The sequence below is a fragment of the Hemiscyllium ocellatum genome, chromosome 17 (assembly GCF_020745735.1).
Source record: "Hemiscyllium ocellatum isolate sHemOce1 chromosome 17, sHemOce1.pat.X.cur, whole genome shotgun sequence".
Lineage (NCBI taxonomy): Eukaryota > Metazoa > Chordata > Chondrichthyes > Orectolobiformes > Hemiscylliidae > Hemiscyllium > Hemiscyllium ocellatum.
The window spans coordinates 43,325,012-43,340,484 of record NC_083417.1 but is presented as its reverse complement, the minus strand read 5'-3'; the positions used below and the strand labels follow the sequence as shown (position 1 = coordinate 43,340,484).

At 40.9% G+C, this 15,473-nt stretch overlaps 1 protein-coding gene across 6 annotated transcripts in view; it reads right to left on the bottom strand.

The window, feature by feature from the left end:
* The window catches only part of adcy7 (adenylate cyclase 7), a 192,208-nt gene that overhangs the window by 5,058 nt on the left and 171,677 nt on the right, over positions 1-15,473 (bottom strand). For all 6 annotated transcript variants that reach the window (XM_060838122.1, XM_060838118.1, XM_060838123.1 and 3 more), the window contains 5 exons: positions 14,149-14,242; positions 13,903-14,061; positions 7,363-7,509; positions 7,166-7,267; positions 3,842-3,956 (listed from right to left, as the gene is read on the bottom strand). In XM_060838122.1, the coding sequence (XP_060694105.1) occupies positions 3,842-3,956; positions 7,166-7,267; positions 7,363-7,509; positions 13,903-14,061; positions 14,149-14,242 (617 nt within the window). The remainder of the gene's footprint in view (positions 1-3,841; positions 3,957-7,165; positions 7,268-7,362; positions 7,510-13,902; positions 14,062-14,148; positions 14,243-15,473) is intronic.

The window sequence follows — 15,473 nt, the reverse complement described above, 5'->3', positions numbered from 1 at the left end:
GCTTGCCCCTGTATGAGGGGAAGTGCACTGGGACCAGGCGAGGGTGCTATACTGGCCCAGACCTGTGCACTGTGACCCGATAGGCCCTTTCAATCTGCAAGGAGAAAGTGTGGACTGCAGATGCTGGAGATCAGAGCTGAAAATGTGTTGCAGGAAAACCGCAGCAGGTCAGGCAGCATCCAAGGAGCAGGAGAATCGACGTTTCGGGCTTGAGCCCTTCCTTTCAATCTGCAGCCTGCTGGACTCGATTTGAAAGCCCAGTAACTGTGGCAGTCAGTTTTCAAAGAAGCTGATTGGCTGCCCATTTGTTTCACCCTCCAGGCACCTGACAATCTGAATATCCGTCCTCCAACCTCTATTTTCGAGGTCATCGACCTGATCTCGCAAGGCCCGCACTTTCTGCTCCAGTACCTGGATCCATCCAGGCAAGGACTCAATCGCCACTTCCAAGGTCCAACTATCCACCTCTTCCATCTGCTCCCCAAGGCCCTGAAACTCCCATCATGTTTCTGCAGCATGGACGCGATGAGGTTGGACCAGGGCATGGATCTCCTTGATCGCAGCCTCAACCTTTGTGGTATGTCTCGCCATCTCCACCAATTCCTGAGAGTCCGTCAGGTCCCGTGGTGGTTCAGGGGAGGCTGCTGCTGCGGTCTCTGGTGTGCCCGGTGCTGCAGACAAAGTGTCCTCCTTGCTGCTGTTTGCTTGCTCCTTTTCCTTTTGGTATCCTTCCCACTCCAAATTGTCAATGAATGTGTGTTCAAGTTTTAAATTAATAATTCCTCCATATACGTTGGCCAGGGATGGTTAGGAAAACACCAATATGCCTTGGCTGTTAGGCAGAGCCGTCTCTACCAGTTCTACTGAATCACTGCCATCTGAGTGAGTCCCCTTGGATACTCCTGAACTCTATTTGCCAAAGCCCTACCTCATGTCCCCTTTTTGCCCTCCTGATTTCCCTGTTAAGTATATTCCTACTGGCTTCTAACTCTAATGATTCACTCGCTCTCTCCTGTCTATACCTGACATATGCTTCCTTGTTTTTCTTAAACAAAACCTCAATTTCTCTAGTCATCCAGCTTTCCCTACACATATCAGCCTTTCCTTTCACCCTAACAGAAGTATACTGTCACTGGACTCTCTCATTTTTGAAGGCTTCCCATTTTCCTGCTGTCCCTTGACCTGCAAACATCTGCCCCCAATCAGTTTTTGAAAGTTCTTGCCTAATACCATCAAAATTAGCCTTCCTCCAATTTAGAACTTCAACTTTTCGATCCGGTCTATCATTTTCCATCACTATTTTAAAAGTAATAGAATTATAGTTGCTGGCCCCAAAGTGCTCCCCCACTGACACCTCAGTCACCTGCCCTGCCTTATTTCCTAAGAGTAGGTCAGGTTTTGCACCTTCTGTAGTAGGTACATCCACATACTGAACCAGAAAACTTTCTTGCACACACTTAACAAATTCCTCTCCATTTCCTCTCCTTAATACTATGGCAGTCCCAGTCTATGTTTGGAAAGTTAAAATCCCCTACCATAACCACCCTATTATTCTTACAGATAACTAAAATCTCCTTACAAATTTGTTTCTCAATTTCCCACTCACTATTAGGGGCTCTATAATACAATCCCAATAAGGTGGTCATTCCGTTTTTATTTCTCAGCTCTACCCAAATAACTTCCCTGTATGTATTCAAAAGAATATTTTTCCAATGTACAGTAATAATACAATTCTTTCGCAAAAACACCACTCCCTCTCCTCTCTTTCCTCCCTTTTTATCCTTCCTGTAGCATTTGTATCCTGCCAGTATCCTTCCAGTGCCATTAAGCTGCCAGTCCTGCCCATCCGTGAACCATGTTTCCGTAATTGCTATGATATCCCAGCCCCATGTTCCTAACCATGCCCTGAGTTCTGCCTTCCCTGTTAGGCCTCTTGCATTGAAGTAAATGCAGTTTAATTTATCAGTCCTACCTTGTTCTCTGCTTTGTTCCTGCCCTGGCTGTTTAACTCACTCCTTTTCCCAACTGTACCAGTCTCAGACTGATCTCTTTCCTCACTATCTCCCTGGGTCCCACCCCACTATCTTAATAGTTTAAATCATTCCGAGCTACTCCAGCAAATCTCCCTGCCAGTATATTAGTCCCCTTCCAACTCAGGTGTAATCCATCCTTCTTGTACAGGTCACTTCTACCCTGAAGAGATTCCAGTGATCCAAAAATGTGAATCCTTCTCCCATACACCAGCTCCTCAGCCATGCATTCATCTGCTCTATCCTCCTATTCCTACCCCCACTAGCTCATAGCACCAGGAGTAATCCAGATATTACTCCCTCGAAGACCTCCTTTTTAAATTCCTGCCTAACTTCCAATATTCTCCCTTCAGAATCTCATCCCTTTTCCCTTCCTAGTTCCAAGGTGTACAATGACCTCCTGCTGGTCCCTCTCCCCTTTGAGAGCATTCTGCACCCTCTCTAAGATATCCTTGATTCTGACACCAGGGAGGTAACACACCATTCTGATTCTCTCTAGTGCATCTGACCAGAGAGTTCCCTATCACAATCGATCGCTTGGAACCAGACGTACCAATTATTGCATTAAAGCCAGTCCTGATACCAGAAACTTGGCTGTTTGTGCTACATCCCCCGAGAGTCTTTCAGCCCCTCCATTTTCCAAAACAGCATACTTGTTTGAGATGGGGATAGCCACAGGAGACTTCTCCCCTACTTGCCATCCTGTCCTACCTTTCCTAGAATTACCCATCTGCTTGTCTGTATCTGCGGCTTTTCTTCCTTCGGATAACTACCATCCATCATACCCCCTAGCTCCTGTAAATTCCTCAATTCCTCTAACTGACGCTCTAAGCGATCTGATAGGATTCGTAACCAGAGACACTTCCTGTAGATATAATAATTAGTAACACAGAAACACTTCCTAAACTCCCACATCCGATAGGAAAAACATATCACTCTACTAAAGGCCATCTTTGCTCCTTCAGAATCAATAGAAAATAGCACCGCCTTTTTGCTCTTAAAAAAAAAGTGCTCCAGGCCAACTTAGTACTTACAGTTTATATTTATAAAATTTAATCAAGACACAGATCTCAATAAAACATATAATCAAGATAGAACCCACTCTACTCACTACTGTAGACTTACAGCAAGGTTACACGTTAAAAACTATGCACTTATCTGTTTCTGTACTGTAAGCTCTCCTGCACACATTCCACCAAGATCAGCTGTGAATTTCGCTGTTGATTTTTTTCTAGATGCCCTCCAATATGGGTAATTATTATGGACAATAGAATATAACAGGGCGGCATGGTGGCTCAGTGTTTAGCACTGCTGCCTCACAGCACCAGGGAACCCAGGTTCAATTCCAGCCTCAGGCAACTATATGGAGTTTGTGCATTCTCCTCTGCATGGGTTTCCTCCCACAGTCCAAAGATGTGCAGGCCAGGTGGATTAGCCATGGGAAATGTAGTGTTAGGTGATAGATTAGGGGCTTGGGTCTGGGTGGGATGCTGTCTAGAGGGTCAGTGTGAACTCGATGGGTCAACTGGCCTGCTTCCACATTGTAAGGATTCTATGATAATCATATAGCTCTCCTAAGACTTTCAAATTTCCACAATGGGGAATGAACAGTTGAATTACACTGTTATTGGTAAAATTATTTTAGTTTTGGAAAACAATGAATATGTATTTTATTTACATAAAAACATCAGCTTTTGTTTAAATTGCCTCTAAAGACAGTGATTTGCAAGTCTTTCTGGAACTAAACGTATTTAGTAAGTGCAGCTAAGTAAGAGTTTGTAATTCTGCCAGAATTATAGAAACTAACTTACCAACCCGCAGTTTAAAATTATTGAAAGAATGTCTGTTGATGCCGTCCAGTTTACTCATTAATGCAGTGGCAAACTCCACCATGATGCCAATGTGAGTACAAGGCTTTTCACTATCCTGACACAGCAATAAAACAAATGCAATATTTAAATCAAGTGGACTATATGTAAAAATAATGTTAAAATTCAGCCACAGAACATCACAGCTCAGGAGATAAGAAATACCCATAATAAAGGTCACACTACAAATTATCATACCAAAACCTAGTACATGTTCCCAGCATTGCATACAAATATAAAATGTTTAGATAAAATATTTCTTATGGAATCAACAGGGTCTGCTCATCTTAGTTTCTACAATTAGGATTCATCGAATCAAGTAAGTCAACTTATTCTGAATTGAGACAGAAAATGACTAATGGAAATAAAAGCAAAAAATGCTGGGAATGTGCATCAAGTGCTGATGAACCAACATTTTTAGATTTCATTTAAATTCCCAACAATCCTTTCCTTTTTTTCTGAACAATTAGCACTGAAGTAATTTTGAGTAACTTAATGAGTCAATATTTTAATCATAGAAGCAGATGAGCTGAATGGTGCAGACTTCATTCTGGGGAGTGGGGGAGGGGCGGCGGTGGGATAGAGTCAGGTCTGTCACGCCTGACACAGATGGCTACAGAATCTTTCAACTGCCAAGATGGGCTGATTAGAGGCCTAGTTATGTTGTTATTTTGGTTTGTCATACTGTTCCTTACTCCTAGATTAGAGTGGTGCTGGAAAAGCACAGCAGGTCAGGCAGCATATGATGAGCAGGAAAATCGACGTTTCGGGCAAAAGCCCTTCATCAGGAATGAGGCAGGAAGCCTCCAGGGTGGAGAGATAAATGGGGGGGGGGGGGTGGGGGTGGGGCTGGGGATAAGGTAGCCAAGGAAGGTGGAGTGAATAATGGAAAGGAGGATTGGCAGGTAAGTCAAGTCATGAGGATGGTGAAATTTGAATTCAGTAAAAATCTGTAATTAAGAGTCAGATAGTGACCATGAACCCACTATTGGAAAAACTCATCTGGTTCACTAATGACCTCTGCCATCCTTATCTGGTCTGACCTACACTTATCTAACCACTCTGGGCAATTAGGGATGGGTAATAAATATTGACCTGGCCAAGGGTGCCTCATCCAATGAATTTTAAAAAGGCCCAATGGATCCCCACTCATCTCCTATCTCCCACATACCAACCAAAAATAGTGAGTAAATTAGAGTTATAGAGGTATACGGCACAGAAACAGGCCGCTCAGCCCAACTCATCAATGCTGACCAAGTTTCCTAAACTGCCAGCCTATCAGCTCCAGAGAGGGCAACTTCCTCCCCAGTAAGGGGCAGATGTCTGACTCCTCATAACCTCAGCTCACTCACAGCAAGTTAAAAACAAAGAGCATAATTCTTTCTGGTCTATCAGGTCACCGCTGACTTTCCTTACACCAATCGGGTATTAATTTTTAGCCTGTTAACATTTTAGAACAGATTTTTACATGCTTCCAGTCAAAAGCAATAGACTTTTCTTTTCAAAAGTTAAGGGGGAGGGGATTTAAATAATTCAATAGCTTTTCAGCTCTACATATGCTATTCATCCTTCAGGAGGACTTATTACTCCACCAATTAAAGGAGTGGAATAGATTTTGCAGGTTGAGGCTGAATGAAAATTGGATCTTTTCATCTCTGCACTGAATGTAACTGGACCAGGTAATTAATAAATCATGGCTGTGCACGTCATGTTCTTCAGCCATTTTGCTACTGCCAAGAATGGGATCAGCTGCAGTGAGAGTGGAACCTCTGGGATGCAGCCCCTTCTCCCATTTTGAAAGGTCCACAGAATTTCCCATACTCTGCAAAAATATGACCCATAGTGCTCATACTGAGATCATCTCAGTTTAAAAAAAACACATAGCATACATTGTTTGAAAACTACAGAAGGTGCTTAGGCACAATCTGCATGTGAAGTACGATTTTATGAGAACTATGACGCAGAGGTGCTGTATTGGACTGGCGTTGGGAAGGTCAAAAGTTGCATGACACCAGATTTATTTGAAATCACAAGCTTTCAGAGTGCTGCACCTTTGTCAGGTGAAGTGAAGAGAGCACCAGGCATAGACTTTATAATCAGAGAGATCCAAAGATCATACAAATGGTGTGAGTGGAATGTCGACAGGTCAAATAATAGGTTTCTGCTGGAGATCAAGAGTGTCAGGCAGTGTGAGTAAAGTGTCAACAGCTGAATAACAAGTGGAGGGATGAACGATAACCGATTAATTGAGGCAGAGAAATAATTACAAAACATTCCGTACCCATGAAGACGGCCTCAACCATGATCTTGGGTTCATGTCACGCTATATGTGACCCCACAATACTGTTCTATACATCTTCCTTACTGTCGTGTTTTGACACCATGACCTTTATAATTTGTTATAATCTACCTTAATTAGTTTGTAGAGTTTTGGATTACTTGTTACTTTGGTTAGACCTTCAGCATATAAATCTTATACCAGTATGTTACTCCAATCTTTTGGTTTATCTCCAGCACCACTTTATTTTGACATTTTTGTAATTATCTCAATGCCTCAATAAATTGGATTACAGGTCATCCCTTCAATTGCTATTTAGCTGTTGACACTTTACTCACACTGCCTGACTCTTTTGATCACCTGCAGAGACCTATTATTCGGCCTGCCAACAATCCACTCACAACATATGTGTGACCTTTTGATCTCTCTGCTTATAAAGTCTGTCACTGGGTGCTCTCTTCACTTCACCTGATAAAGGAGCTGCTGTGAAAGCTAGGCATTTTTTTTGTTGCAAAAACAATTGGTTAAATGATCATCACATTAACGTTGCTTTTTCTGAAGGGGAAGTGATATAAACAAAATGTGTTAAATGGACACAAATAAACAAGGACATAAAATAAAACTTCCTGGAGCCAAATTACATTGGCAAATTACTGTTATTGTCTGTCGTAGTCTTACTTCCAATGACAAGTCTAACCAAAGCTCAGATCGAATTGATTAGATAGTGAAAGCTGAAGTGTACCACGATGAACTGTTCACAGTTTTTTTTTCAATTACTGGAAGAGCATTTCATTAAATTAAAAGGTGATACAAAAACAAATTCTTCAAGTTTTGATATAACGGTACTTTTGTCCCCCAAGTATAATTACAGTTTTAAAAATAAACCAAATCACCAAGTAACTCAAGAATGAAAACAAATTGTTTACATTTGTTGTAGGGTTTCAAGAGAACAAGGCTGTGCATATGATGTCAGGGCTACATGGGCTTACCTGCTTATTTTCCTGGCCAATGGTAAGACCTGCAGCAGCCATATAGGTGCTCCCAATAGTTTTTATCTTTTCAACACTACTAAACTTTGGCTTTGACAAAAGCTGTAAAAGAAATGCAGCAAACTTACAAAAATGTTTTCCGCATAATGTACACAAAATGTGTAAGCAACAATAATAATCTTGCCAAAATAATTTACCTCATCAAAGTCCGCTATGATTTCATTTAACAATCTCAGGCACTCAAGTCCCTCCTTGTTTACATCGCATTCTGTGTAAAATTCTTTGAAATCCGGAATTGATGCAAACATGATACACACGCAGTCGTAAGACTGATGGTACAAATCCTACACAAGAAAAGTTTCCACAAATCAACATTAAACATGTTTACAGAATACATATAGATCTGGACACTGTAATTTAGAATAGTTGTCCCCAGGTTTTCTCTCTTTCTCCTCCTTTTCTCACGAATCGATGCTGAGTTGTAGCAGTGTGGCATTCAGTTACCTTCCGGCAACTCATTCATGTGTCATTCTTCAAGTGTAGATCCAAACATTGCACTAATCTATTCAAGCACTAGGAAAATCTTTATTTCAAGTGATACACTCTATTTGGCAACATTGCCAACATGAAAACCATACAGATAAAATAAATTTCCTTTCATCTGTCTGGAGCATTGTGATCCTGTTAGGGACCATCAATGTTTAAAAAAGAAATCTGAACATGCAGCAATTATTCAACAGAATCACACCACAAGATGATATACAGTTAAACAAAAGCAAATCTTATTGGATATAAACAGAAATTAAACAAGAATCACATGCTTAAAACTATAGCTGTATGCTATAAACGGGGAACTGACTAACTAAATAAACCCAATTCTCCTTTTTACTTCCTCTTAAGCACTGGCTTATGTTACAAGATTTTAATGGGTTTGTCATAGCCTTCAAAATTCTTGGCATTTTCCACAGAATTCCAGCTATTCATTCATGGCTAAGAGTCGATGAGGGTTCTTCCATTAGCTTTTTTTGGTCAGTGGGAGCCTGTAACTTTTCTTTACAGACACGAGTGATTGTGAAAGCCTCATTCCCTGCTCAGATTGTCAACAATCACACAACTACCTTTCTACAAACTGACTCTCTTGACTGCTTTCTGCCACAGTATGCTTCTTCCACTACATGCAAGCTTGCCTGTTTCTCCATGAGGAAATACAAACCCACACTGGGCCCATCCACATTCTATGTAGTGAATGAAGAAGTTTAGTATTTCTTTGTCTGAAATGCAAGCCCAATTGAACACGATCTCCTGTCAGCTCTCAATCTGGTAACATGCAGCCGACACTACCCTAAGCCTATTCCAAACCACCTGCTTCTGTTAGCAAACCCAGACAGATAAATAAAACCGAAGAATAGTTTAACCAAGGCTCCACTATCTCAATGGAAATGTGGTATATTTTGGTCCAAATAGAAATGTAAATAAATTATTTTACTCTCAACACAAACTCTTTAATTCTATAACCAAATGTGAACAATTTGTATTGCCAATGGAGTTTCATGACCTGCCTCTCCCAGAATGCTGGCCCTATTCAGGGATTCTCTTGTTTGCAACTGCTGTTTGTTTGATATTTTCAATGCCAGTTTTCTTCACAAACCCATCTTTTTCCCTCCCACTGTTCTTACTCTTTAACTAGCTGGCATGTCAACATTCATAGGATTCTCATCGATGATCCCGATGTGGGCCAACCTGTCCCTCTTCTTTCTGTACTTTATAAGCTGCTGAAATGCGATAAGCCTGCCATCAAGTTCTGATGGAAGATTCTGTGAAATGCTGGTGATCGTGCATTGTACAATACGGTTTCACTACATAAACCCGGTGTAATACCCAGACCTGGCTTTGGAATCTGCAGTGCCAAATTTCCTTGCTCATTTCAAGGTGAAGATTCAGTTAGATCTGTGAGAAACTGTGTATCCTTCCCAACAATTTTCATTGAAATATTTTGCAACTTAACTTTCCAAATGTTAGCCTTCCCTCTGTTTGCACATTTAATCTGACTAGACCGTCTAGAGAGTTCCCTCCAATCTCGAATATATTTCTTCAATATCTTGAGTTCTCTAGCTGCTGCACAACTAGTTTTGTTTACTCTGTAAGCTCAATGAACGTGACTGCGTTTTCACTGTTTCTTCTTGACACCATGTTTCCATACTGAAGGATGGGGTTGGCAGGAACACAGATGGCATTATTGAGCTGGTAACAACTGTGCTTAACTAAGCAGACTAAGTTTGATACCATTGAAAAGAAAAGATTTATAAAACTGCAGAGCTAACCTGTGGCCCAGAATGTTGGGAAAGAAGCAAAAGGTGGCTAAAAAAGTGTCACAGAGTCATAGAGATGTACAGCATGGAAACAGACCCGTCCATGCCGACCAGATATCCCTACCCAATTTAGACCCATCTACCAGCACCTGACCCATATCGCTCCAAACCTTCCTATTCATATACCCATCCAGATGCTTCTCAAATGTTGCAATTGTACCAGCCTCCATCACTTCCTCTGGCAACTCATTCCATTACATATACCACCCTCTGTGTGAAACAGTTGCCCCGTAGGTCTCTTTTATATCTTTCCCCTCTCACCCTAAACCTACGCCCTCTAGTTCTGGACTCCCCGACCCCAGGGAAAAGACTTTGCCTATTTACCCTATCCGTGCCCCTCATAATTCTGTAAACCTCTATAAGATTGCCTCTCAGCCTCCGACGCTCCAGGGAAAACAGCCCCAGACTGTTCAGCCTCTCCCTATAGTTCAAATCCTCCAACCCTGGCAACATCCTTGTGAATCTTTTCTGAACCCTTTCAAGTTTCACAACATCTTTCCGATAGGAAGGAGACCAGAATTACATGCGATATTCCAACAGTGGCCTAACCAATGTCCTGTACAGCCGCAACATAATCTCCCAACTCCTGTACTCCATACTCTGACAAGAGTGAGAAATTGGGAGTTTGACATAAAACAACCAGTTGTAAAAGCTTCTGCTGGTACATAAAAGGAACACAGTCTCTAAAATAAGCATGGGTCCATTAGAGGGTGAGACTGGTGAATTAGTAATGGGAAACAAGGAGAGTTTGAACACGTAGTTTAGATTAGATTAGATTAGACTTACAGTGTGGAAACAGGCCCTTCGGCCCAACAAGTCCACACCGACCCGCCGAAGCGCAACCCACCCATACCCCTACATTTACCCCTTACCTAACACTACGGGCAAATTTAGCTTGGCCAATTCACCTTTGTGACTGTGGGAGGAAACCGGAGCACCCGGAGGAAACCCACGCAGACACGGGGAGAACGTGCAAACTCCACACAGTCAGTCGCCTGAGTCGGGAATTGAACCCGGGTCTACAGGCGCTGTGAGGCAGCAGTGCTAACCACTGTGCCACCGTTTCTCCCTGCTTTCACAGTAGAAGACACAAAGTATTACATGCACAGCTAAAAAAATCAAGAAACAAAATGGAGGGAAGAACTTGTTTAATCACAATCACTGGAGAAACATTATTGGGAAAATCAATGTATCCAAAAGCTGATAATGCACATAGACCTAATTGCCTGCAACCTACAATCTTAAAGGAAGTTGTTGCGGAGATACTAGATGCATTAGTTGTAATCTTTATGTGATGAGATGGGATTTGGTCTATCTAGAAGAGTTGAATTTAATAATTAACTTTCTGAAGTTTTACTGAAGTCAGTCAAGTCATGCTGAAGCCATTATCGTTAAACCAGTGTGCAAGAGTGTGCAGTCCCTGGGAGTGATAACAGAAATTTGTTCACATTGTGACAGTTTTACAACTGAAGAGTAAACATTGAAAAGTAAGCGCTTACGTTCGCTTTAGAAAAATCAAGGATTTTTTTTTGTTCAGGGCAAAAACCTATACCTGGAAAGCTTTTGAATTTCAGCTTGCAAACGACCGAGGTGAGGTCAGATAGAATAACAGTTTCTCCACGGGAAGAGAGTTGCAGTTATGAAATAATTACTTCAGTGTAAGGGTTTTATTTGAAAACTCCAGTTCAGAAATTTTTGCTTAGAAGCCTGTATGGATTACTTGAAACTTCTCAGGGAAAAGGTTATTAAATGTCAATACCAGGGATTAGATGAACAGTTAAGTCAAAGTAAACGTGACAGAAAGGGAATTATGTCTGGTATTTACAATATTCAAAGTTGTTGGGAATAAATGAGATTGCACTTTTGATCATGTACTTCGAAAACTTTCAAATTGTTATACATGTATTAGTGTGTTCTGTTCTATTTTACAGAAATTTAATTTGCATAATAAACTCCTGTTGTTCACTAAAAATCAATCTACAGCATTGTGTGCTTTTGTTTCAGTGAAAAACCATGTTAAATTAAGCTGTAGAAAATCCATCAAGCCAGATTTCAATCTGAGATCTGATATAGCCAATAATAACATCAGCAGGGATCAGAACATTCGAAAATACCCTAAATTTTGAAAGATTCTGGTGATTGAAAACTGCAATACCACAATGCTATCCAAGAAAAGAGGAAGAAAACAGCAGAAAACTGTAGATCAATAGAAACAACTACAGACAATAACATCCAATGTTGGAAAACTGCCAGAATTTATTAAGGGGTCATATCAGGGTAATTCAAAACTCTCTTACAATCAGGCAGAATCAATGTGCTTTTGCGACAAATGTGATTGGCTAATTTGTTAGAGTTCTTTGAGGATCTAATAAGCAGCGTGGATTTAAGGGAATATGTAACTACAATGTATTTGAATTTCCAAAAGACATTTGAGAGAATGCCAGATAAAAGGTTGCTGCACAAGGGTGCTTGATTTAAAGGGTGATATATCAGCATGAATAGAGGATTGGGGAACTGACAATTAATTACAAGACAAGGGGTTGAGATAACAGGATCATTTTTAGGTTGGCAAACTGTAACCAGTACAGTGTTGAATGGATCAGTGCTAGGGCTTCAACTACCTACAAACTATATTAATAATTTGGATGAAGGGACTAACTATATTTAGTCAAGTTTGGTTAGACAAAAGCAATAAGGATGACAGAGAGGTTTGTGAAGAAATAATGATCGATTAAACGTGTGGGCAACACTTAGCAGATGGGAGTTTAGTGCAGGAATAGATTATTTATTTTAACAGAAAGAACAGAAAAATGGCTTATTTAAACGTAGGACGAATGTAGAATGCTGCAATGCAGAAGAATCTGCATCATAAAACGTTAGCAAGTTAGTACTGTAGGTAATTATGAAGGCAAATGGAAAACTGGCCTTTATTGCAAAGGGTTTGGAGTATAAATGTAGAGAAGGTTTGTAATAAGTGTAAACAATAACAATAATACCAGGGTATATAGTTCTGTCTCTTTTCTAAAGGAGGGATATATTTGCACTGGAAACTGTGCAGGTAAATTGCACCAGGCCAGTTCCTGGGGTGAAGAGATTGTCTGGTGAAGAACTGGTTGAACAGGCTGAATCTATACTCATTGGATTTTACAAGCATGAGATGATCTCTTTGAATCTTAAAATTCTTAAGAAACTCTAGAGGGTAGATGCTGTAAGGATGTTTTCTCTCATGAGGAACTCTAAAACTAGAAGCCACAGTTCATAAATAACAAGTCTTGATTTTGAGATTGAAGTGTTGTCTCAGAGGGTTATGTTACTTATTGGAATTCTCTTCAAAAGACAGCAATGCATGTTGGGTCATTGAATATGCTCAAGGCTGAATTAGATTGTTGATCAATGACAGAATCAAGGGTTACAAAGAGACAGGCCACAATCACATCAGCCGTGATTGTATTGAAAGGGAGAGCAAGGTCAATGGGCCCAATGGCCTATTCCTGCTCCTATTTGGATCAGATTAGGATTACTTACAGTGTGGAAACAGGCCCTTCGGCCCAACAAGTCCACACCAACCTGCTGAAGCGCAACCCACCCAGACCCATTCCCCTACATTTACCCCTTCACCTAACACTACAGGCAATTTGGCATGGCCAATTCACCTAACCTGCACATTTTTGGACTGTGGGAGGAAACCGGAACACCCGGAGGAAACCCACGCAGACACAGGGAGAATGTGCAAACTCCACACAGTCAGTCGCCTGAGGCGGGAATTGAATCCGGGTCTCTGGTGCTATGAGAGAGCAGTGCTAACCACTGTGCCGCCCACTTATGGTATTATGGGATGTCCATCTTCCCAACTCTGTGCTGTTCACATTCACCACTCGCAAAGCAGTAGAGATGTTCAATAAAATCTTATCAAATTGAAACTCAGTATTGAATGCTGGAAATACAAGACATGCCAGTTAATACCTGCTTTAGAATGTCAGGTTGAAATATCAGACGGAATCTGACTTCTTCATTCCTACAGTGATACCAATTTGATTCAAGTGCTTACACCATGTGGATACGATCCTATTATAGTTACTGTTATAGGAACAGATGGTATTTTGGTGAGGACGATCAAACCAGGTGAAAGACTAATCTGGTACTTGCTATCAATGGAGAAATGTTTTTGTTCGGGGAATAACTAACCCTTGGTTGAACCATGATTTTGCATTTGGGTGGTTTTGCTACAAAACGTACAACTGCCAACAACTAAACACTCCCTCGCATAATGTAATAAATCATCTGGAACATCGCTAGTTGTATAAACGTCCAAATGGGCAGCAATTAATCTGATATTGGCAAATATTGATGGGCGCAAGAAATCCATACCTCGTTCTTTTTATTTTCGCCAATGAAGTGCTCAGCGACGTGCCCTGGCAGTACATTTTCCAATAACAGTCGATTCAGATTCTCCATTGTCTCGATTTCTTCCCTTTCTTTTTTAAATTTATTCTTCCATAGGAAGTCTAGTCTACAATAATATTCATTCTGCAAAACAAAAACAAGCTGTTTTTGCCCCCTACTAATATAATTGCAGAGAAAAGGTACACGTTTCAGCAATGCGATTATTTTTACCTGCTTCATCAGAAACAGCAGGGTGAACCCAAACAGGAGGAGGTAAAAGCTCCCCATAATCTTGGGGTTTTTCACGGGAGTTACGTTGTCACTGCTGATAAGTGGAAATCATGAAATTAGTTCCTCTTATTTAAATTGAGCATTGTCTTGATTTAAATTCAGGAACAATAAAAAGATACTTCTGTGACTATTTGCTAAATGTGTAATCATCATTCAATAAACAGAAGCAAAATAAATTGCACACATTTACAGACTCTATATTACATACCTTAGAATCGTGCAAAACAGAAGAGATCCTTTGGCCCATTGTGTCTGTATCACCAAAGCTACACTAAATTTACACTAGTCCCACTTTTCCATACTAAGCTTTAAATGCTATGTCATTTCAAGTACACATTAACGTTTATCTTTTAAAAAGATTATGAGGTTTCGTGCCTCAATTATCCTCCCATGTAGTACATTCCCATCTCCCACCACTTTCTGGGTGAAATCATTATTCCTCAAATCCTAAACCTCCTGCCTTCCACCTTAAAATTATGCTCTCTTGCTACTGACCTATCAACTATGGGGAACAGCTGCTTTCTGCCTATGCCCGTCATAATCTTTTACACCTCAAATCAGATCCCCCCCCCCTTCAACCTGGCTGATCCAAAGAAAACAAACAATCTCAGCGTATCCAACCTCTCCTCATAGCTAAAGTGCTCCATCCCAGGTAACATCCTGGTGAATTTCCTCTGCACCCCTTCCATTGCAATATACCCTTCCTATAATGTGGTGACCAGAGTTGCACACATTACAGCCCAACCAAATTGTACAGCTCCAACATAACTGCCCTGCTCTTATAATCGATGCCATGAATGATAAAGACAATGAGTTGTCTGAAAAATTCTATTTCAAAAGTGCTCAGATAAAACATATTTCTGACACTAACAGGTGGATTGGCATGCATCATACAGGGGTTATCTCCACAGATACCCTTCAAAACAGACATCTCCATTTGGCAAGATTCTGATTTTGTTTGAGTCCTGATCTGAAGAAAACAGTGGCGTGGCAATGCTTTCTCACAAGATATTTAATAAGTCGGACTTTAGAAATGGTGGTTAGTGATATAAATAATATGGCCATAAAAACAGGCCAGATGCTGGGAATTCTGCAGCAAGTCACTCACTTCCTGACTCCTCAAACCCTTTCCGCCATCTGCAAGGCTCTGGGCAAGTTCACGATAGAAAACTCCCAACTTGTCTGGATAAGTGCAGCTCCAACCACATTCAAGAAAGCCAACACCACCTGAACACTGCATCAATACTTGTGACCTTCACCCTCTC